The sequence below is a fragment of the Oncorhynchus mykiss genome, chromosome 26, assembly GCF_057628025.1.
Source record: "Oncorhynchus mykiss isolate SJ-2025 chromosome 26, ASM5762802v1, whole genome shotgun sequence".
In the NCBI taxonomy this organism is placed as follows: Eukaryota; Metazoa; Chordata; class Actinopteri; order Salmoniformes; family Salmonidae; genus Oncorhynchus; species Oncorhynchus mykiss.
This window is the reverse complement of record NC_143047.1, coordinates 48952501-48978390: the sequence shown is the minus strand read 5'-3', so window position 1 is coordinate 48978390 and position 25890 is coordinate 48952501. Positions and strand designations below refer to the sequence as shown.

Sequence of the window (25890 nt, the reverse complement as noted above, 5' to 3'; positions counted from 1 at the left end):
TCATTTTTAGTTAATAGTTGATACAATGTTGTTGGTGAGACCTTCAGGCTGGAGTCATTTTTAGTTCATAGTTGATACAATGTTGCTGGTGAGACCTTCAGGCTGGAGTCATTTTTAGTTAATAGTTGATACAATGTTGTTGGTGAGACCTTCAGGCTGGAGTCATTTTTAGTTCATAGTTGATACAATGTTGCTGGTGAGACCTTCAGGCTGGAGTCATTTTTAGTTAATAGTTGATACAATGTTGCTGGTGAGACCTTCAGGCTGGAGTCATTTTTAGTTCATAGTTGATACAATGTTGCTGGTGAGACCTTCAGGCTGGAGTCATTTTTAGTTAATAGTTGATACAATGTTGCTGGTGAGACCTTCAGGCTGGAGTCATTTTTAGTTAATAGTTGATACAATGTTGCTGGTGAGACCTTCAGGCTGGAGTCATTTTTAGTTAATAGTTGATACAATGTTGCTGGTGAGACCTTCAGGCTGGAGTCATTTTTAGTTCATAGTTGATACAATGTTGCTGGTGAGACCTTCAGGCTGGAGTCATTTTTAGTTAATAGTTGATACAATGTTGCTGGTGAGACCTTCAGGCTGGAGTCATTTTTAGTTAATAGTTGATACAATGTTGCTGGTGAGACCTTCAGGCTGGAGTCATTTTTAGTTAATAGTTGATACAATGTTGCTGGTGAGACCTTCAGGCTGGAGTCATTTTTAGTTAATAGTTGATACAATGTTGCTGGTTCGTTGCAGAAAGGCCATGTGTGTGTTTTATTTTTATCATGATATTTTCTACCTGCAGGATGCAATATTTTAATCTGTTGGCTTTATGGAGGCTGTTTTTACATAGTTGCCAATGGCAACAGAAGTTACTTTTTAGGTTTGTCATTTACATTCTGGATAGAGTTTTGATTAACTACATGACAATGTTTTTGAGATACTTTTGTGTATATATAAAATACAAAATACACTATATACAAAAGTATGTGGACACCCCTTTAATTTAGTGGATTCGGCTGATACAGCCAAACCCGTTGCTGACAGGTGTATAAAATCGAGCACACAGCCAGGCAATCTCCATAGACAAACATTGGCAGTAGAATGGGCCGTACTGAAGAGCTCAGTGACTTTCAACGTGGCACCGTCACAGGATGTCACCTTTCCAACAAGTCAGTTCGACAAATTTCTGCCCTGCTAGAGCTGCCCCGGGTCAACTGTAAGTGCTGTTATTGTGAAGTGGAAACATCTAGAAGCAGCTCAGCCACGAAGTGTTAGGCCACACAAGCGGGGCCGCTGAGTACTGAAGCACGTAGCACGTAAAGAATCATCTGTCCTCGGTTGCAACACACTACTCTAGTGTGCGGGGAACATTAACTGTCTGTTTGGGGTCTAAACTGTGTCTATGCAGGCGTTCTATGACATGGTATCCTCTCTGTTAACAATCTGCTGTGTGGTTGTGGTGTGTTGTAGGACGATAAAGACCTGGTGCCAGAGTTTGTGAATTCAGAAGGCTTGACGTGTTTCATCAAGGTTGGAGCGGAGGCCGACCACAACTATCAGAACTACATTCTCCGAGGTGAGTACGATCTCAACAATAATTTTAATTTAATCTTTTAACTAGGCAAGAACGACAGATTTTTACCTTGTCAGCTCAGGGATTCGATCCAGCAACCTTTTGGTTACTAGTCCAACACTCTAACCACTAGACTACCTGCTGGTTACTAGTCCAATGCTCTAACCACTAGACTACCTGCCTGCCCCACTCATCTAACAGACTCACCTACCTTATATATCACTTTAATAGTTTTCTCATATGTACATATTTCAGAACAAGTTTGCAATGAATGTTACACAGTAAATAAATACCTCGATACTTTTACAATTATTAGTGTTACCAATCAGAACAAAGATACTGAGGATACTGAACGTCAGGGCTTTAGTATCGTGATACTGAGGATACTGAACGTTAGGGCTTTAGTATCGTGATACTGAGGATACTGAATGTCAGGGCTTTAGTATCGTGATACTGAATGTCAGGGCTTTAGTATCGTGATATTGAGGATGCTGAACGTCAGGGCTTTAGTATCGTGATACTTCTATAATTATGACTGTTACCGATCAGAACAAAGATACCGAGGATACTGAACGTCAGGGCTTTAGTATCGTGATACTGAACGTTAGGGCTTTAGTATCGTGATACTGAGGACACTGAACGTCAGGGCTTTAGTATCGTGATACTGAACGTCAGGGCTTTAGTATCGTGATACTGAACGTCAGGGCTTTAGTATCGTGATACTGAGGACACTGAACGTCAGGGCTTTAGTATCGTGATACTGAGGACACTGAACGTTAGGGCTTTAGTATCGTGATACTGAGGATACTGAATGTCAGGGCTTTAGTATCGTGATACTGAACGTCAGGGCTTTAGTATCGTGATACTGAACGTCAGGGCTTTAGTATCGTGATACTGAGGACACTGAACGTTAGGGCTTCAGTATCGTGATACTGAACGTCAGGGCTTTAGTATCGTGATACTGAACGTTAAGGCTATAGTATCGTGATACTGAGGACACTGAACGTCAGGGCTTTAGTATCGTGATACTGAGGACACTGAACGTCAGGGCTTTAGTATCGTGACACTGAGGACCCTGAACGTCAGGGCTTTAGTATCGTGATACTGAACGTCAGGGCTTTAGTATCGTGATACTGAGGACGCTGAACGTCAGGGTGTTAGTATCGTGATACTGAACGTTAGGGCTTTAGTATCGTGATACTGAGGACGCTGAACGTCAGGGTGTTAGTATCGTGATACTGAACGTTAGGGCTTTAGTATCGTGATACTGAGGACGCTGAACGTTAGGGCTTTAGTATCGTGATACTAAGGACGCTGAACTTTAGGGCTTTAGCGTCGTGATACTGAACGTCAGGGCTTTAGTATCGTGATACTTCTACAATTATTACTGTTACCGATCAGAACAAAGATACTGAGGATACTGAACGTTAGGGCTTTAGTATCGTGATACTGAACGTCAGGGCTTTAATATCATGATACTGAGGATACTGAACGTTAGGGCTTTAGTATCATGATACTGAACGTTAGGGCTTTAGTATCGTGATACTGAGGATACTGAACGTTAGGGCTTTAGTATCATGATACTGAGGATACTGAACGCCAGGGCTTTAGTATCGTGATACTTATACAATTATTACTGTTACCGATCAGAACAAAGATACTGAGGAGACTGAACGTCAGGGCTTTAGTATCGTGATACTGAGGACGCTGAACGTCAGGGCTTTAGTATCGTGATACTGAACGTTAAGGCTATAGTATCGTGATACTGAGGACACTGAACGTCAGGGCTTTAGTATCGTGATACTGAGGACACTGAACGTCAGGGCTTTAGTATCGTGACACTGAGGACCCTGAACGTCAGGGCTTTAGTATCGTGATACTGAACGTCAGGGCTTTAGTATCGTGATACTGAGGACGCTGAACGTCAGGGTGTTAGTATCGTGATACTGAACGTTAGGGCTTTAGTATCGTGATACTGAGGACGCTGAACGTCAGGGTGTTAGTATTGTGATACTGAACGTTAGGGCTTTAGTATCGTGATACTGAGGACGCTGAACGTTAGGGCTTTAGTATCGTGATACTAAGGACGCTGAACTTTAGGGCTTTAGCATCGTGATACTGAACGTCAGGGCTTTAGTATCGTGATACTTCTACAATTATTACTGTTACCGATCAGAACAAAGATACTGAGGATACTGAACGTTAGGGCTTTAGTATCGTGATACTGAACGTCAGGGCTTTAATATCATGATACTGAGGATACTGAACGTTAGGGCTTTAGTATCATGATACTGAACGTTAGGGCTTTAGTATCGTGATACTGAGGATACTGAACGTTAGGGCTTTAGTATCATGATACTGAGGATACTGAACGCCAGGGCTTTAGTATCGTGATACTTATACAATTATTACTGTTACCGATCAGAACAAAGATACTGAGGAGACTGAACGTCAGGGCTTTAGTATCGTGATACTGAGGACGCTGAACGTCAGGGCTTTAGTATCGTGATACTGAGCGTCAGGGCTTTAGTATCGTGATACTGAACGTTAAGGCTATAGTATCGTGATACTGAGGACACTGAACGTCAGGGCTTCAGTATCGTGACACTGAACGTCAGGGCTTCAGTATCGTGACACTGAACGTCAGGGCTTTAGTGTCTTTGTGTTGAAGCTCCTAATCTGATCTTTGTGTTGCAGCCCTCAGTCAGATCATGCTGTTTGTAGATGGGATGAACGGTGTGATCGACCACAATGACACTGTTCAGTGGCTCTACACTCTCAGTGGCAGTCTGGTGGGTATTACATACAGTAGAGACCTGACCGCAGTGTACACACACACACACACACACACACACACACAGACACACAGAGAGTCTATTGTCCGTAATGTCAGAGAGAGAGAGTCTACAGAGAGAGTCTACTGTCCGTAATGTCAGAGAGAGAGTCTACTGTCCGTGATGTCAGAGAGAGTCTACTGTCCGTAATGTCAGAGAGAGAGTCTACTGTCCGTAATGTCAGAGAGAGAGTCTACTGTCCGTAATGTCAGAGAGAGAGTCTACTGTCCGTAATGTCAGAGAGAGTCTACTGTCCGTAATGTCAGAGAGAGAGAGTCTACTGTCCGTAATGTCAGAGAGAGAGAGTGTAATGTCAGAGAGAGAGAGTCTACTGTCCGTAATGTCAGAGAGTCTACTGTCCGTAATGTCAGAGAGTCTACTGTCCGTAATGTCAGAGAGTCTACTGTCCATAATGTCAGAGAGTCTACTGTCCGTAATGTCAGAGAGTCTACTGTCCGTAATGTCAGAGAGTCTACTGTCCGTAATGTCAGAGAGTCTACTGTCCGTAATGTCAGAGAGTCTACTGTCCGTAATGTCAGAGAGTCTACTGTCCGTAATGTCAGAGAGTCTACTGTCCGTAATGTCAGAGAGTCTACTGTCCGTAATGTCAGAGAGTCTACTGTCCGTAATGTCAGAGAGTCTACTGTCCGTAATGTCAGAGAGTCTACTGTCCGTAATGTCAGAGAGTCTACTGTCCGTAATGTCAGAGAGTCTACTGTCCGTAATGTCAGAGAGTCTACTGTCCGTAATGTCAGAGAGTCTACTGTCCGTAATGTCAGAGAGTCTACTGTCCGTAATGTCAGAGAGTCTACTGTCCGTAATGTCAGAGAGTCTACTGTCCGTAATGTCAGAGAGTCTACTGTCCGTAATGTCAGAGAGTCTACTGTCCGTAATGTCAGAGAGTCTACTGTCCGTAATGTCAGAGAGTCTACTGTCCGTAATGTCAGAGAGAGAGTCTACTGTCCGTAATGTCAGAGAGAGAGAGTCTACTGTCCGTAATTTCAGAGAGAGTCTACTGTCCGTAATGTCAGAGAGAGAGTCTACTGTCCGTAATGTCAGAGAGAGAGAGTCTACTGTCCGTAATTTCAGAGAGAGTCTACTGTCCGTAATGTCAGAGAGAGAGTCTACTGTCCGTAATGTCAGAGAGAGAGATTCTACTGTCCGTAATGTCAGAGAGAGAGAGTCTACTGTCCGTAATGTCAGAGAGAGAGATTCTACTGTCCGTAATGTCAGAGAGAGAGAGTCTACTGTCCGTAATGTCAGAGAGAGAGTCTACTGTCCGTAGTGTCAGAGAGAGAGTCTTATGTCCGTAATGTCAGAGAGAGAGTCTACTGTCCGTAATGTCAGAGAGAGAGTCTACTGTCCGTAATGTCAGAGAGAGAGTCTACTGGCCGTAATGTCAGAGAGAGAGAGTCTACTGTCCGTAATGTCAGAGAGAGAGAGTCTACTGTCCGTAATGTCAGAGAGAGAGAGTCTACTGTCCGTAATGTCAGAGAGAGAGTCTACCGTCCGTAATGTCAGAGAGAGAGAGTCTACTGTCCGTAATGTCAGAGAGAGAGAGTCTACTGTCCGTAATGTCAGAGAGAGAGTCTACCGTCCGTAATGTCCGAGAGAGAGTCTACCGTCCGTAATGTCCGAGAGAGAGTCTACCGTCCGTAATGTCCGAGAGAGAGTCTACCGTCCGTAATGTCCGAGAGAGAGTCTACCGTCCGTAATATCCGAGAGAGAGTCTACCGTCCGTAATGTCCGAGAGAGAGTCTACCGTCCGTAATATCCGAGAGAGTCTACTGTCCGTAATGTCAGAGAGAGTCTACTGTCCGTAATGTCAGAGAAAGAGTCTACCGTCCGTAATGTCCGAGAGAGAGTCTACTGTCCGTGATGTCAGAGGGAGTCTACTGTCCGTGATGTCAGAGAGAGAGTCTACTGTCCTTGATGTCAGAGAGAGAGTCTACCGTCCGTGATGTCAGAGAGAGTCTACCGTCCGTAATGTCAGAGAGAGAGTCTACCGTCCGTAATGTCAGAGAGAGAGTCTACTGTCCGTAATGTCAGAGAGAGTCTACCGTCCGTAATGTCCGAGAGAGAGTCTACCGTCCGTGATGTCAGAGGGAGTCTACTGTCTGTGATGTCAGAGAGAGAGTCTACTGTCCGTAATGTCAGAGAGAGAGTCTACTGTCCGTGAAGTCAGAGAGAGTCTACCGTCCGTAATGTCAGAGAGAGTCTACTGTTCGTAATGTCAGAGAGAGTCTACTGTCCGTAATGTCAGAGAGAGTCTACCGTCCGTAATGTCAGAGAGAGAGTCTACCGTCCGTAATGTCAGAGAGAGAGAGAGTCTACCGTCCGTAATGTCAGAGAGAGTCTACTGTCCGTAATGTCAGAGAGAGAGAGTCTACTGTCCGTAATGTCAGAGAGAGAGTCTACTGTCCATAATGTCAGAGAGAGAGAGTCTACTGTCCGTAATGTCAGAGAGAGAGAGTCTACTGTCCGTAATGTCAGAGAGAGAGAGTCTACTGTCCGTAATGTCAGAGAGAGAGAGAGTCTACCGTCTGTAATGTCAGAGAGAGTCTACCGTCCGTAATGTCAGAGAGAGTCTACCGTCCGTAATGTCAGAGAGAGAGTCTACTGTCCGTAATGTCAGAGAGAGAGAGTCTACTGTCCCCCCCCCCCCAAAAAAAAAACATGCCCCCCCCCAACGCCTGCCCCCCCTCCAAAACATGCCCCACCCCCTGATGTCTGTAAGAGACTTAAACACTAGTGTCTCTCAGCAACTCTCTCGCTCAATACAGATTTATCAATCACCTTGCAGCTGCTACAGCTCTGATTTCAGATCTCCTTTTTAAACAGGGAAGTGAGAACAGCCAATGAGATGTGACAGATAGGACAGGGTGTGAAACTAGAATATGGTGAGAAACTCTTGTTACGTAAGACTGTGTTAGAATGAAGACGGTTACTGTAGTGATGGAGACAAGGTTCAATCCACTATACTGTAGTGATGAAGACAAGGTTCAAGACACTATACTGTAGTGATGAAGACAAGGTTCAAGACACTATACTGTAGTGATGTAGAGGTTCAAGACACTATACTGTAGTGATGAAGAGGTTCAAGACACTATACTGTAGTGATGTAGAGGTTCAAGACACTATACTGTAGTGATGTAGAGGTTCAAGACACTATACTGTAGTGATGTAGAGGTTCAAGACACTATACTGTAGTGAAGAGGTTCAAGACACTATACTGTAGTGAAGAGGTTCAAGACACTATACTGTAGTGATGTAGAGGTTCAAGACACTATACTGTAGTGAAGAGGTTCAAGACACTATACTGTAGTGAAGAGGTTCATGACACTATACTGTAGTGATGTAGAGGTTCAAGACACTATACTGTAGTGATGTAGAGGTTCAAGACACTATACTGTAGTGATGTAGAGGTTCAAGACACTATACCGTAGTGATGTAGAGGTTCAAGACACTATACTGTAGTGATGTAGAGGTTCAAGACACTATACTGTAGTGATGTAGAGGTTCATGACACTATACTGTAGTGATGTAGAGGTTCAAGACACTATACTGTAGTGAAGAGGTTCAAGACACTATACTGTAGTGAAGAGGTTCAAGACACTATACTGTAGTGAAGAGGTTCAAGACACTATACTGTAGTGAAGAGGTTCAAGACACTATACTGTAGTGAAGAGGTTCAAGACACTATACTGTAGTGATGTAGAGGTTCAAGACACTATACTGTAGTGATGTAGAGGTTCATGACACTATACTGTAGTGATGGAGAGGTTCAAGACACTATACTGTAGTGATGTAGAGGTTCAAGACACTATACTGTAGTGATGTAGAGGTTCAAGACACTATACTGTAGTGAAGAGGTTCAAGACACTATACTGTAGTGATGAAGAGGTTCAAGACACTATACTGTAGTGATGTGGAGGTTCAAGACACTATACTGTAGTGAAGAGGTTCAAGACACTATACTGTAGTGATGAAGAGGTTCAAGACACTATACTGTAGTGATGTGGAGGTTCAAGACACTATACTGTAGTGAAGAGGTTCAAGACACTATACTGTAGTGATGAAGAGGTTCAAGACACTATACTGTAGTGATGTGGAGGTTCAAGACACTATACTGTAGTGATGAAGAGGTTCATGACACTATACTGTAGTGATGTAGAGGTTCAAGACACTATACTGTAGTGATGAAGAGGTTCATGACACTATACTGTAGTGATGTAGAGGTTCAAGACACTATACTGTAGTGATGTAGAGGTTCAAGACACTATACTGTAGTGATGAAGAGGTTCAAGACACTATACTGTAGTGATGTGGAGGTTCAAGACACTATACTGTAGTGATGAAGAGGTTCATGACACTATACTGTAGTGATGTAGAGGTTCAAGACACTATACTGTAGTGATGAAGAGGTTCATGACACTATACTGTAGTGATGTAGACAAGGTTCAATCCACTATACTGTAGTGATGAAGACAAGGTTCAAGACACTATACTGTAGTGATGTAGAGGTTCAAGACACTATACTGTAGTGATGTAGAGGTTCAAGACACTATACTGTAGTGATGTAGAGGTTCAAGACACTATACTGGAGTGAAGAGGTTCAAGACACTATACTGTAGTGATGTAGAGGTTCAAGACACTATACTGTAGTGAAGAGGTTCAAGACACTATACTGTAGTGATGTAGAGGTTCAAGACACTATACTGTAGTGATGGAGACAAGGTTCAATCCACTATACTGTAGTGATGAAGACAAGGTTCAAGACACTATACTGTAGTGATGAAGACAAGGTTCAAGACACTATACTGTAGTGATGTAGAGGTTCAAGACACTATACTGTAGTGATGTAGAGGTTCAAGACACTATACTGTAGTGATGTAGAGGTTCAAGACACTATACTGTAGTGATGTAGAGGTTCAAGACACTATACTGTAATGATGTAGAGGTTCAAGACACTATACTGTAGTGAAGAGGTTCAAGACACTACACTGTAGTGATGGAGAGGTTCAAGACACTATACTGTAGTGATGAAGACAAGGTTCAAGACACTATACTGTAGAGAAGAGGTTCAAGACACTATACTGTAGTGATGTAGAGGTTCAAAACACTACTGTAGTGTAGAGGTTCAAGACACTATACTGTAGTGAAGAGGTTGAAGACACTATACTGTAGTGATGTAGAGGTTCAAGACACTATACTGTAGTGAAGAGGTTCAAGACACTATACTGTAGTGAAGAGGTTCAAGACACTATACTGTAGTGAAGAGGTTCAAGACACTATACCGTAGTGATGTAGAGGTTCAAGACACTATACCGTAGTGAAGAGGTTCAAGACACTATACCGTAGTGATGTAGAGGTTCAAGACACTATACCGTAGTGATGTAGAGGTTCAATACACTATACTGTAGTGAAGAGGTTCAAGACACTATACTGTAGTGAAGAGGTTCAAGACACTATACCGTAGTGATGTAGAGGTTCAAGACACTATACTGTAGTGAAGAGGTTCAAGACACTATACCGTAGTGATGTAGAGGTTCAAGACACTATACTGTAGTGTAGAGGTTCAAGACACTATACTGTATTGATGTAGAGGTTCAAGACACTATACTGTAGTGATGTAGAGGTTCAAGACACTATACTGTAGTGATGTAGAGGTTCAAGACACTATACTGTAGTGATGTAGAGGTTCAAGACACTATACTGTAGTGAAGAGGTTCAAGACACTATACTGTAGTGAAGAGGTTCAATACACTATACTGTAGTGTAGAGGTTCAAGACACTATACTGTAGTGATGTAGAGGTTCAAGACACTATACTGTAGTGTAGAGGTTCAAGACACTATACTGTAGTGATGTAGAGGTTCAAGACACTATACTGTAGTGATGAAGAGGTTCAAGACACTATACTGTAGTGATGTAGAGGTTCAAGACACTATACTGTAGTGAAGAGGTTCAAGACACTATACTGTAGTGATGTAGAGGTTCAAGACACTATACTGTAGTGATGGAGACAAGGTTCAATCCACTATACTGTAGTGAAGAGGTTGAAGACACTATACTGTAGTGAAGAGGTTGAAGACACTATACTGTAGTGAAGAGGTTCAAGACACTATACTGTAGTGATGTAGAGGTTCAAGACACTAAACTGTAGTGATGTAGAGGTTCAAGACACTATACTGTAGTGATGTAGAGGTTCAAGACACTATACTGTAGTGATGTAGAGGTTCAAGACACTATACTGTAGTGATGTAGAGGTTCAAGACACTATACTGTAGTGATGTAGAGGTTCAAGACACTATACTGTAGTGATGTAGAGGTTCAAGACACTATACTGTAGTGATGTAGAGGTTCAAGACACTATACTGTAGTGATGTAGAGGTTCAAGACACTATACTGTAGTGATGTAGAGGTTCAAGACACTATACTGTAGTGATGTAGAGGTTCAAGACACTATACTGTAGTGATGTAGAGGTTCAAGACACTATACTGTAGTGATGTAGAGGTTCAAGACACTATACTGTAGTGATGTAGAGGTTCGAGACACTATACTGTAGTGATGTAGAGGTTCGAGACACTATACTGTAGTGATGTAGAGGTTCAAGACACTATACTGTAGTGATGTAGAGGTTCAAGACACTATACTGTAGTGAAGAGGTTCAAGACACTATACTGTAGTGTAGAGGTTCAAGACACTATACTGTAGTGATGTAGAGGTTCAAGACACTATACTGTAGTGATGTAGAGGTTCAAGACACTATACTGTAGTGATGTAGAGGTTCAAGACACTATACTGTAGTGATGTAGAGGTTCAAGACACTATACTGTAGTGATGTAGAGGTTCAAGACACTATACTGTAGTGATGTAGAGGTTCAAGACACTATACTGTAGTGATGTAGAGGTTCAAGACACTATACTGTAGTGATGTAGAGGTTCAAGACACTATACTGTAGTGATGTAGAGGTTCAAGACACTATACTGTAGTGATGTAGAGGTTCAAGACACTATACTGTAGTGATGTAGAGGTTTAAGACACTATACTGTAGTGATGGAGACGAGGTTCAAGACACTACTGTAGTGATGTAGAGGTTCAAGACACTACTGTAGTGATGAGGTTTAAGACACTATACTGTAGTGATGGAGACGAGGTTCAAGACACTACTGTAGTGAAGAGGTTCAAGACACTATACTGTAGTGAAGAGGTTCAAGACACTATACTGTAGTGAAGAGGTTCAAGACACTATACTGTAGTGAAGAGGTTCAAGACACTATACTGTAGTGATGTAGAGGTTCAAGACACTATACTGTAGTGATGTAGAGGTTCAAGACACTATACTGTAGTGAAGAGGTTCAATACACTATACTGTAGTGAAGAGGTTCAAGACACTATACTGTAGTGAAGAGGTTCATGACACTATACTGTAGTGATGTAGAGGTTCAAGACACTATACTGTAGTGATGTAGAGGTTCAAGACACTATACTGTAGTGATGTAGAGGTTCAAGACACTATACTGGAGTGAAGAGGTTCAAGACACTATACTGTAGTGATGTAGAGGTTCAAGACACTATACTGTAGTGAAGAGGTTCAAGACACTATACTGTAGTGATGTAGAGGTTCAAGACACTATACTGTAGTGATGGAGACAAGGTTCAATCCACTATACTGTAGTGATGAAGACAAGGTTCAAGACACTATACTGTAGTGATGAAGACAAGGTTCAAGACACTATACTGTAGTGATGAAGACAAGGTTCAAGACACTATACTGTAGTGATGAAGACAAGGTTCAAGACACTATACTGTAGTGATGTAGAGGTTCAAGACACTATACTGTAGTGATGTAGAGGTTCAAGACACTATACTGTAGTGATGTAGAGGTTCAAGACACTATACTGTAGTGATGTAGAGGTTCAAGACACTATACTGTAGTGATGTAGAGGTTCAAGACACTATACTGTAGTGATGTAGAGGTTCAAGACACTATACTGTAGTGATGAAGACAAGGTTCAAGACACTATACTGTAGAGAAGAGGTTCAAGACACTATACTGTAGTGATGTAGAGGTTCAAGACACTATACTGTAGTGTAGAGGTTCAAGACACTATACTGTAGTGAAGAGGTTGGAGACACTATACTGTAGTGATGTAGAGGTTCAAGACACTATACTGTAGTGAAGAGGTTCAAGACACTATACTGTAGTGAAGAGGTTCAAGACACTATACTGTAGTGAAGAGGTTCAAGACACTATACCGTAGTGATGTAGAGGTTCAAGACACTATACTGTAGTGAAGAGGTTCAAGACACTATACCGTAGTGATGTAGAGGTTCAAGACACTATACCGTAGTGATGTAGAGGTTCAATACACTATACTGTAGTGAAGAGGTTCAAGACACTATACTGTAGTGAAGAGGTTCAAGACACTATACCGTAGTGATGTAGAGGTTCAAGACACTATACTGTAGTGAAGAGGTTCAAGACACTATACCGTAGTGATGTAGAGGTTCAAGACACTATACTGTAGTGTAGAGGTTCAAGACACTATACTGTATTGATGTAGAGGTTCAAGACACTATACTGTAGTGATGTAGAGGTTCAAGACACTATACTGTAGTGAAGAGGTTCAAGACACTATACTGTAGTGTAGAGGTTCAAGACACTATACTGTAGTGATGTAGAGGTTCAAGACACTATACTGTAGTGATGTAGAGGTTCAAGACACTATACTGTAGTGTAGAGGTTCAAGACACTATACTGTAGTGATGAAGAGGTTCAAGACACTATACTGTAGTGATGTAGAGGTTCAAGACACTATACTGTAGTGAAGAGGTTCAAGACACTATACTGTAGTGTAGAGGTTCAAGACACTATACTGTAGTGATGTAGAGGTTCAAGACACTATACTGTAGTGATGTAGAGGTTCAAGACACTATACTGTAGTGAAGAGGTTCATGACACTATACTGTAGTGATGTAGAGGTTCATGACACTATACTGTAGTGAAGAGGTTCAAGACACTATACTGTAGTGATGTAGAGGTTCAAGACACTATACTGTAGTGATGTAGAGGTTCAAGACACTATACTGTAGTGATGTAGAGGTTCAAGACACTATACTGTAGTGATGTAGAGGTTCAAGACACTATACTGTAGTGATGTAGAGGTTCAAGACAGTAGTGATGTAGAGGTTCAAGACACTATACTGTAGTGATGTAGAGGTTCAAGACACTATACTGTAGTGAAGAGGTTCAAGACACTATACTGTAGTGATGAAGAGGTTCAAGACACTATACTGTAGTGATGTGGAGGTTCAAGACACTATACTGTAGTGAAGAGGTTCAAGACACTATACTGTAGTGATGAAGAGGTTCAAGACACTATACTGTAGTGATGTGGAGGTTCAAGACACTATACTGTAGTGATGAAGAGGTTCATGACACTATACTGTAGTGATGTAGAGGTTCAAGACACTATACTGTAGTGATGTAGAGGTTCAAGACACTATACTGTAGTGATGAAGAGGTTCATGACACTATACTGTAGTGATGTAGAGGTTCAAGACACTATACTGTAGTGATGTAGAGGTTCAAGACACTATACTGTAGTGATGAAGAGGTTCAAGACACTATACTGTAGTGATGTGGAGGTTCAAGACACTATACTGTAGTGATGAAGAGGTTCATGACACTATACTGTAGTGATGTAGAGGTTCAAGACACTATACTGTAGTGATGTAGAGGTTCAAGACACTATACTGTAGTGATGAAGAGGTTCATGACACTATACTGTAGTGATGTAGAGGTTCAAGACACTATACTGTAGTGATGTAGAGGTTCAAGACACTATACTGTAGTGATGTAGAGGTTCAAGACACTATACTGTAGTGATGGAGACAAGGTTCAATCCACTATACTGTAGTGATGAAGACAAGGTTCAAGACACTATACTGTAGTGATGTAGAGGTTCAAGACACTATACTGTAGTGATGTAGAGGTTCAAGACACTATACTGTAGTGATGTAGAGGTTCAAGACACTATACTGGAGTGAAGAGGTTCAAGACACTATACTGTAGTGATGTAGAGGTTCAAGACACTATACTGTAGTGAAGAGGTTCAAGACACTATACTGTAGTGATGTAGAGGTTCAAGACACTATACTGTAATGATGTAGAGGTTCAAGACACTATACTGTAGTGAAGAGGTTCAAGACACTATACTGTAGTGATGGAGAGGTTCAAGACACTATACTGTAGTGATGAAGACAAGGTTCAAGACACTATACTGTAGAGAAGAGGTTCAAGACACTATACTGTAGTGATGTAGAGGTTCAAAACACTACTGTAGTGTAGAGGTTCAAGACACTATACTGTAGTGAAGAGGTTGAAGACACTATACTGTAGTGATGTAGAGGTTCAAGACACTATACTGTAGTGAAGAGGTTCAAGACACTATACTGTAGTGAAGAGGTTCAAGACACTATACTGTAGTGAAGAGGTTCAAGACACTATACCGTAGTGATGTAGAGGTTCAAGACACTATACTGTAGTGAAGAGGTTCAAGACACTATACCGTAGTGATGTAGAGGTTCAAGACACTATACCGTAGTGATGTAGAGGTTCAATACACTATACTGTAGTGAAGAGGTTCAAGACACTATACTGTAGTGAAGAGGTTCAAGACACTATACCGTAGTGATGTAGAGGTTCAAGACACTATACTGTAGTGAAGAGGTTCAAGACACTATACCGTAGTGATGTAGAGGTTCAAGACACTATACTGTAGTGTAGAGGTTCAAGACACTATACTGTATTGATGTAGAGGTTCAAGACACTATACTGTAGTGATGTAGAGGTTCAAGACACTATACTGTAGTGATGTAGAGGTTCAAGACACTATACTGTAGTGATGTAGAGGTTCAAGACACTATACTGTAGTGAAGAGGTTCAAGACACTATACTGTAGTGAAGAGGTTCAATACACTATACTGTAGTGTAGAGGTTCAAGACACTATACTGTAGTGATGTAGAGGTTCAAGACACTATACTGTAGTGTAGAGGTTCAAGACACTATACTGTAGTGATGTAGAGGTTCAAGACACTATACTGTAGTGATGAAGAGGTTCAAGACACTATACTGTAGTGATGTAGAGGTTCAAGACACTATACTGTAGTGAAGAGGTTCAAGACACTATACTGTAGTGATGTAGAGGTTCAAGACACTATACTGTAGTGATGGAGACAAGGTTCAATCCACTATACTGTAGTGAAGAGGTTGAAGACACTATACTGTAGTGAAGAGGTTGAAGACACTATACTGTAGTGAAGAGGTTCAAGACACTATACTGTAGTGATGTAGAGGTTCAAGACACTAAACTGTAGTGATGTAGAGGTTCAAGACACTATACTGTAGTGATGTAGAGGTTCAAGACACTATACTGTAGTGATGTAGAGGTTCAAGACACTATACTGTAGTGATGTAGAGGTTCAAGACACTATACTGTAGTGATGTAGAGGTTCAAGACACTATACTGTAGTGATGTAGAGGTTCAAGACACTATACTGTAGTGATGTAGAGGTTCAAGACACTATACTGTAGTGATGTAGAGGTTCAAGACACTATACTGTAGTGATGTAGAGGTTCAAGACACTATACTGTAGTGATGTAGAGGTTCAAGACACTATACTGTAGTGATGTAGAGGTTCAAGACACTATACTGTAGTGATGTAGAGGTTCAAGACACTATACTGTAGTGATGTAGAGGTTCGAGACACTATACTGTAGTGATGTAGAGGTTCAAGACACTATACTGTAGTGATGTAGAGGTTCAAGACACTATACTGTAGTGAAGAGGTTCAAGACACTATACTGTAGTGTAGAGGTTCAAGACACTATACTGTAGTGATGTAGAGGTTCAAGACACTATACTGTAGTGATGTAGAGGTTCAAGACACTATACTGTAGTGATGTAGAGGTTCAAGACACTATACTGTAGTGATGTAGAGGTTCAAGACACTATACTGTAGTGATGTAGAGGTTCAAGACACTATACTGTAGTGATGTAGAGGTTCAAGACACTATACTGTAGTGATGTAGAGGTTCAAGACACTATACTGTAGTGATGTAGAGGTTCAAGACACTATACTGTAGTGATGTAGAGGTTCAAGACACTATACTGTAGTGATGTAGAGGTTCAAGACACTATACTGTAGTGATGTAGAGGTTTAAGACACTATACTGTAGTGATGGAGACGAGGTTCAAGACACTACTGTAGTGATGTAGAGGTTCAAGACACTACTGTAGTGATGTAGAGGTTCAAGACACTACTGTAGTGATGAGGTTTAAGACACTATACTGTAGTGATGGAGACGAGGTTCAAGACACTACTGTAGTGAAGAGGTTCAAGACACTATACTGTAGTGAAGAGGTTCAAGACACTATACTGTAGTGAAGAGGTTCAAGACACTATACTGTAGTGAAGAGGTTCAAGACACTATACTGTAGTGATGTAGAGGTTCAAGACACTATACTGTAGTGATGTAGAGGTTCAAGACACTATACTGTAGTGAAGAGGTTCAATACACTATACTGTAGTGAAGAGGTTCAAGACACTATACTGTAGTGAAGAGGTTCATGACACTATACTGTAGTGATGTAGAGGTTCAAGACACTATACTGTAGTGATGTAGAGGTTCAAGACACTATACTGTAGTGATGTAGAGGTTCAAGACACTATACTGGAGTGAAGAGGTTCAAGACACTATACTGTAGTGATGTAGAGGTTCAAGACACTATACTGTAGTGAAGAGGTTCAAGACACTATACTGTAGTGATGTAGAGGTTCAAGACACTATACTGTAGTGATGGAGACAAGGTTCAATCCACTATACTGTAGTGATGAAGACAAGGTTCAAGACACTATACTGTAGTGATGAAGACAAGGTTCAAGACACTATACTGTAGTGATGAAGACAAGGTTCAAGACACTATACTGTAGTGATGTAGAGGTTCAAGACACTATACTGTAGTGATGTAGAGGTTCAAGACACTATACTGTAGTGATGTAGAGGTTCAAGACACTATACTGTAGTGATGTAGAGGTTCAAGACACTATACTGTAGTGAAGAGGTTCAAGACACTATACTGTAGTGATGTAGAGGTTCAAGACACTATACTGTAGTGATGAAGACAAGGTTCAAGACACTATACTGTAGAGAAGAGGTTCAAGACACTATACTGTAGTGATGTAGAGGTTCAAGACACTATACTGTAGTGTAGAGGTTCAAGACACTATACTGTAGTGAAGAGGTTGGAGACACTATACTGTAGTGATGTAGAGGTTCAAGACACTATACTGTAGTGAAGAGGTTCAAGACACTATACTGTAGTGAAGAGGTTCAAGACACTATACTGTAGTGAAGAGGTTCAAGACACTATACCGTAGTGATGTAGAGGTTCAAGACACTATACTGTAGTGAAGAGGTTCAAGACACTATACCGTAGTGATGTAGAGGTTCAAGACACTATACCGTAGTGATGTAGAGGTTCAATACACTATACTGTAGTGAAGAGGTTCAAGACACTATACTGTAGTGAAGAGGTTCAAGACACTATACCGTAGTGATGTAGAGGTTCAAGACACTATACTGTAGTGAAGAGGTTCAAGACACTATACCGTAGTGATGTAGAGGTTCAAGACACTATACTGTAGTGTAGAGGTTCAAGACACTATACTGTATTGATGTAGAGGTTCAAGACACTATACTGTAGTGATGTAGAGGTTCAAGACACTATACTGTAGTGAAGAGGTTCAAGACACTATACTGTAGTGTAGAGGTTCAAGACACTATACTGTAGTGATGTAGAGGTTCAAGACACTATACTGTAGTGTAGAGGTTCAAGACACCATACTGTAGTGATGAAGAGGTTCAAGACACTATACTGTAGTGATGTAGAGGTTCAAGACACTATACTGTAGTGAAGAGGTTCAAGACACTATACTGTAGTGTAGAGGTTCAAGACACTATACTGTAGTGATGTAGAGGTTCAAGACACTATACTGTAGTGATGTAGAGGTTCAAGACACTATACTGTAGTGAAGAGGTTCATGACACTATACTGTAGTGATGTAGAGGTTCAAGACACTATACTGTAGTGATGTAGAGGTTCAAGACACTATACTGTAGTGATGTAGAGGTTCAAGACACTATACTGTAGTGATGTAGAGGTTCAAGACACTATACTGTAGTGATGTAGAGGTTCAAGACACTATACTGTAGTGATGTAGAGGTTCAAGACACTATACTGTAGTGATGTAGAGGTTCAAGACACTATACTGTAGTGAAGAGGTTCAAGACACTATACTGTAGTGATGTAGAGGTTCAAGACACTATACTGTAGTGATGTAGAGGTTCAGGACACTATACTGTAGTGATGTAGAGGTTCAAGACACTATACTGTAGTGATGTAGAGGTTCAAGACACTATACTGTAGTGATGTAGAGGTTCAAGACACTATACTGTAGTGATGTAGAGGTTCAAGACACTATACTGTAGTGATGTAGAGGTTCAAGACACTATACTGTAGTGATGTAGAGGTTCAAGACACTATACTGTAGTGATGTAGAGGTTCAGGACACTATACTGTAGTGATGTAGAGGTTCAAGACACTATACTGTAGTGATGTAGAGGTTCAAGACACTATACTGTAGTGAAGAGGTTCAAGACACTATACTGTAGTGATGTAGAGGTTCAAGACACTATACTGTAGTGATGTAGAGGTTCAAGACACTATACTGTAGTGATGTAGAGGTTCAGGACACTATACTGTAGTGATGTGGAGGTTCAAGACACTATACTGTAGTGATGTAGAGGTTCAAGACACTATACTGTAGTGATGTAGAGGTTCAAGACACTATACTGTAGTGATGTAGAGGTTCAAGACACTATACTGTAGTGATGTAGAGGTTCAAGACACTATACTGTAGTGATGTAGAGGTTCAAGACACTATACTGTAGTGATGTAGAGGTTCAAGACACTATACTGTAGTGATGTAGAGGTTCAAGACACTATACTGTAGTGATGTAGAGGTTCAAGACACTATACTGTAGTGAAGAGGTTTAAGACACTATACTGTAGTGATGGAGACGAGGTTCAAGACACTACTGTAGTGATGTAGAGGTTCAAGACACTACTGTAGTGATGTAGAGGTTCAAGACACTACTGTAGTGATGAGGTTCAAGACACTATACTGTAGTGATGGAGACGAGGTTCAAGACACTACTGTAGTGATGTAGAGGTTCAAGACACTACTGTAGTGATGTAGAGGTTCAAGACACTACTGTAGTGATGAGGTTTAAGACACTATACTGTAGTGATGGAGACGAGGTTCAAGACACTACTGTAGTGATGTAGAGGTTCAAGACACTACTGTAGTGATGTAGAGGTTCAAGACACTATACTGTAGTGAAGAGGTTCAATACACTATACTGTAGTGTAGAGGTTCAAGACACTATACTGTAGTGATGTAGAGGTTCAAGACACTATACTGTAGTGAAGAGGTTCAATACACTATACTGTAGTGTAGAGGTTCAATACACTATACTGTAGTGATGTAGAGGTTCAAGACACTATACTGTAGTGATGTAGAGGTTCAAGACACTATACTGTAGTGATGTAGAGGTTCAAGACACTATACTGTAGTGATGTAGAGGTTCAATACACTATACTGTAGTGATGTAGAGGTTCAAGACACTATACTGTAGTGATGTAGAGGTTCAAGACACTATACTGTAGTGATGTAGAGGTTCAAGACACTATACTGTAGTGAAGAGGTTCAAGACACTATACTGTAGTGAAGAGGTTCAAGACACTATACTGTAGTGATGTAGAGGTTCAAGACACTATACTGTAGTGATGGAGACAAGGTTCAAGACACTATACTGTAGTGAAGAGGTTGAAGACACTATACTGTAGTGATGTAGAGGTTCAAGACACTATACTGTAGTGAAGAGGTTGAAGACACTATACTGTAGTGAAGAGGTTCAAGACACTATACTGTAGTGAAGAGGTTCAATACACTATACTGTAGTGTAGAGGTTCATGACACTATACTGTAGTGAAGAGGTTCAATACACTATACTGTAGTGAAGAGGTTGAAGACACTATACTGTAGTGAAGAGGTTCAAGACACTATACTGTAGTGTAGAGGTTCAAGACACTATACTGTAGTGAAGAGGTTGAAGACACTATACTGTAGTGAAGAGGTTCAAGACACTATACTGTAGTGTAGAGGTTCATGACACTATACTGTAGTGATGTAGAGGTTGAAGACACTATACTGTAGTGAAGAGGTTCAATACACTATACTGTAGTGAAGAGGTTCAAGACACTATACTGTAGTGAAGAGGTTCAATACACTATACTGTAGTGAAGAGGTTCATGACACTATACTGTAGTGATGTAGAGGTTCAAGACACTATACTGTAGTGATGTAGAGGTTCAAGACACTATACTGTAGTGAAGAGGTTCATGACACTATACTGTAGTGATGAAGAGGTTCAAGACACTATACTGTAGTGATGTAGAGGTTCAAGACACTATACTGTAGTGATGTAGAGGTTCAAGACACTATACTGTAGAGAAGAGGTTCAAGACACTATACTGTAGTGATGTAGAGGTTCAAGACACTATACTGTAGTGAAGAGGTTCAAGACACTATACTGTAGTGAAGAGGTTCATGACACTATACTGTAGTGATGTAGAGGTTCAAGACACTATACTGTAGTGAAGAGGTTCAAGACACTATACTGTAGTGAAGAGGTTCAAGACACTATACTGTAGTGAAGAGGTTCAAGACACTATACTGTAGTGAAGAGGTTCAATACACTATACTGTAGTGAAGAGGTTCAAGACACTATACTGTAGTGATGTAGAGGTTCAAGACACTATACTGTAGTGATGAAGAGGTTCAAGACACTATACTGTAGTGAAGAGGTTCAATACACTATACTGTAGTGATGTAGAGGTTCAAGACACTATACTGTAGTGAAGAGGTTCAAGACACTATACTGTAGTGATGTAGAGGTTCAATACACTACTGTAGTGAAGAGGTTCAAGACACTATACTGTAGTGAAGAGGTTCAAGACACTATACTGTAGTGATGTAGAGGTTCAAGACACTATACTGTAGTGATGTAGAGGTTCAAGACACTACTGTAGTGAAGAGGTTCAATACACTATACTGTAGTGAAGAGGTTCAAGACACTATACTGTAGTGAAGAGGTTCAAGACACTATACTGTAGTGAAGAGGTTCATGACACTATACTGTAGTGATGAAGAGGTTCAAGACACTATACTGTAGTGAAGAGGTTCAAGACACTATACTGTAGTGAAGAGGTTCAATACACTATACTGTAGTGATGTAGAGGTTCAAGACACTACTGTAGTGAAGAGGTTCAAGACACTATACTGTAGTGATGTAGAGGTTCAAGACACTATACTGTAGTGAAGAGGTTCAAGACACTATACTGTAGTGAAGAGGTTCAATACACTATACTGTAGTGAAGAGGTTCAAGACACTATACTGTAGTGATGTAGAGGTTCAAGACACTATACTGTAGTGATGTAGAGGTTCAAGACACTATACTGTAGTGATGTAGAGGTTCAAGACACTATACTGTAGTGATGTAGAGGTTCAAGACACTATACTGTAGTGATGTAGAGGTTCAAGACACTATACTGTAGTGATGTAGAGGTTCAAGACACTATACTGTAGTGATGTAGAGGTTCAAGACACTATACTGTAGTGAAGAGGTTCAAGACACTATACTGTAGTGATGTAGAGGTTCAAGACACTATACTGTAGTGAAGAGGTTCAAGACACTATACTGTAGTGATGTAGAGGTTGAAGACACTATACTGTAGTGAAGAGGTTCAAGACACTATACTGTAGTGATGTAGAGGTTCAAGACACTATACTGTAGTGAAGAGGTTCAAGACACTATACTGTAGTGAAGAGGTTCAAGACACTATACTGTAGTGATGTAGAGGTTCAAGACACTATACTGTAGTGATGTAGAGGTTCAAGACACTATACTGTAGTGATGTAGAGGTTCAAGACACTATACTGTAGTGATGTAGAGGTTCAAGACACTATACTGTAGTGAAGAGGTTCAAGACACTATACTGTAGTGATGTAGAGGTTGAAGACACTATACTGTAGTGATGTAGAGGTTCAAGACACTATACTGTAGTGAAGAGGTTCAATACACTATACTGTAGTGATGAAGAGGTTCATGACACTATACTGTAGTGATGTAGAGGTTCAAGACACTATACCGTAGTGATGTAGAGGTTCAAGACACTATACTGTAGTGATGTAGAGGTTCAAGACACTATACTGTAGTGAAGAGGTTCATGACACTATACTGTAGTGAAGAGGTTCATGACACTATACTGTAGTGATGGAGAGGTTCAAGACACTATACTGTAGTGATGTAGAGGTTCAAGACACTATACTGTAGTGAAGAGGTTCAAGACACTATACTGTAGTTATGTAGAGGTTCAAGACACTATACTGTAGTGATGTAGAGGTTCAAGACACTATACTGTAGTGATGTAGAGGTTCAAGACACTATACTGTAGTGATGAAGAGGTTCAAGACACTATACTGTAGTGATGAAGAGGTTCATGACACTATACTGTAGTGAAGAGGTTCAAGACACTATACTGTAGTGATGTAGAGGTTCAAGACACTATACTGTAGTGAAGAGGTTCAAGACACTATACTGTAGTGATGAAGAGGTTCAAGACACTATACTGTAGTGTAGAGGTTCAAGACACTATACTGTAGTGATGTAGAGGTTCAAGACACTATACTGTAGTGAAGAGGTTCAAGACACTATACTGTAGTGTAGAGGTTCAAGACACTATACTGTAGTGATGTAGAGGTTCAATACACTATACTGTAGTGATGTAGAGGTTCAAGACACTATACTGTAGTGATGTAGAGGTTCAAGACACTATACTGTAGTGATGTAGAGGTTCAAGACACTATACTGTAGTGATGAAGAGGTTCATGACACTATACTGTAGTGATGTAGAGGTTCAAGACACTATACTGTAGTGATGTAGAGGTTCATGACACTATACTGTAGTGATGTAGAGGTTCAATACACTATACTGTAGTGATGTAGAGGTTCAAGACACTATACTGTAGTGATGTAGAGGTTCATGACACTATACTGTAGTGATGTAGAGGTTCAAGACACTATACTGTAGTGATGAAGAGGTTCAAGACACTATACTGTAGAGAAGAGGTTCAAGACACTATACTGTAGTGATGTAGAGGTTCAAGACACTATACTGTAGTGAAGAGGTTCATGACACTATACTGTAGTGAAGAGGTTCAAGACACTATACTGTAGTGATGAAGAGGTTCAAGACACTATACTGTAGTGAAGAGGTTGAAGACACTATACTGTAGTGATGTAGAGGTTCAAGACACTATACTGTAGAGAAGAGGTTCAAGACACTATACTGTAGTGATGTAGAGGTTCAAGACACTATACTGTAGTGAAGAGGTTCATGACACTATACTGTAGTGAAGAGGTTCATGACACTATACTGTAGTGAAGAGGTTCAAGACACTATACTGTAGTGATGTAGAGGTTCAAGACACTATACTGTAGTGAAGAGGTTCAAGACACTATACTGTAGTGATGTAGAGGTTCAAGACACTATACTGTAGTGATGTAGAGGTTCAAGACACTATACTGTAGAGAAGAGGTTCAAGACACTATACTGTAGTGATGTAGAGGTTCAAGACACTATACTGTAGTGATGTAGAGGTTCAAGACACTATACTGTAGTGATGTAGAGGTTCAAGACACTATACTGTAGTGATGAAGAGGTTCATGACACTATACTGTAGTGATGAAGAGGTTCATGACACTATACTGTAGTGAAGAGGTTCAAGACACTATACTGTAGTGATGTAGAGGTTCAAGACACTATACTGTAGTGAAGAGGTTCAATACACTATACTGTAGTGATGTAGAGGTTCAAGACACTATACTGTAGTGAAGAGGTTCAAGACACTATACTGTAGTGATGTAGAGGTTCAAGACACTATACTGTAGTGAAGAGGTTCAAGACACTATACTGTAGTGATGTAGAGGTTCAAGACACTATACTGTAGTGAAGAGGTTCAAGACACTATACTGTAGTGATGAAGAGGTTCAAGACACTATACTGTAGTGAAGAGGTTCAAGACACTATACTGTAGTGATGTAGAGGTTCAATACACTATACTGTAGTGATGGAGAGGTTCAATACACTATACTGTAGTGATGAAGAGGTTCAAGACACTATACTGTAGTGAAGAGGTTCAAGACACTATACTGTAGTGAAGAGGTTCAAGACACTATACTGTAGTGATGTAGAGGTTCAATACACTATACTGTAGTGATGTAGAGGTTCAATCCACTATACTGTAGTGAAGAGGTTCAAGACACTATACTGTAGTGAAGAGGTTCAAGACACTATACTGTAGTGATGGAGAGGTTCAAGACACTATACTGGAGTGATGAAGAGGTTCAAGACACTATACTGTAGTGATGGAGAGGTTCAAGACACTATACTGTAGTGAAGAGGTTCAAGACACTATACTGTAGTGATGTAGAGGTTCAAGAAACTATACTGTAGTGATGTAGAGGTTCAAGACACTATACTGTAGTGAAGAGGTTCAAGACACTATACTGTAGTGATGGAGAGGTTCAAGACACTATACTGGAGTGATGAAGAGGTTCAATCCACTATACTGTAGTGATGGAGAGGTTCAAGACACTATACTGTAGTGAAGAGGTTCAAGACACTATACTGTAGTGATGTAGAGGTTGAAGACACTATACTGTAGTGATGTAGAGGTTCAAGACACTATACTGTAGTGAAGAGGTTCAAGACACTATACTGTAGTGATGTAGAGGTTCAAGACACTATACTGTAGTGAAGAGGTTGAAGACACTATACTGGAGTGAAGAGGTTCAAGACACTATACTGGAGTGAAGAGGTTGAAGACACTATACTGTAGTGTACTACATCCCCCCCCCTCCCCCACCCATTTTCACTTATTGTAATTAAATGTAGATACTTCGAATACTCTGCAATCTTATTTTACTGGGTTTGCTGGGTTCAATGGGGAATGTTGTGTATTTGAGGTGAAATATCGCCACCTTGTGGAGAATATGTCTAACTGACTCTCTGTGCTCTCTCACTCCCTCCCTCCCTCCTTCCCTTTCTCTCTCTCCTTCCTCCCTCAACATCCCTCTCTCTCTCTCGCTTTCTCTCCCTCTTTCTCTCCCTCCTCTCCCTCTTTCTCTCCCTCCTCTCTCTCTCCTCTCTCTCTCTTCCTCCCTCTACACCCCTTCTCTCTCTCTCTCCTCTCTCCCCCCTCCTCAGTCTCGTCTGGTGGTGAAGACCG

At 40.8% G+C, this 25890-nt stretch overlaps 1 protein-coding gene across 6 annotated transcripts in view; it reads left to right on the top strand.

The window, feature by feature from the left end:
* Positions 1 to 25890, top strand: part of fhod1 (formin homology 2 domain containing 1) — a 175859-nt gene that overhangs the window by 83630 nt on the left and 66339 nt on the right. For all 6 annotated transcript variants that reach the window (XM_090223354.1, XM_090223357.1, XM_090223356.1 and 3 more), the window contains exons 5-7: positions 1465 to 1570; positions 4265 to 4359; positions 25869 to 25890. The exon at positions 25869 to 25890 is cut by the window's right edge and continues 90 nt beyond it. In XM_090223354.1, the coding sequence (XP_090079480.1) occupies positions 1465 to 1570; positions 4265 to 4359; positions 25869 to 25890 (223 nt within the window). The remainder of the gene's footprint in view (positions 1 to 1464; positions 1571 to 4264; positions 4360 to 25868) is intronic.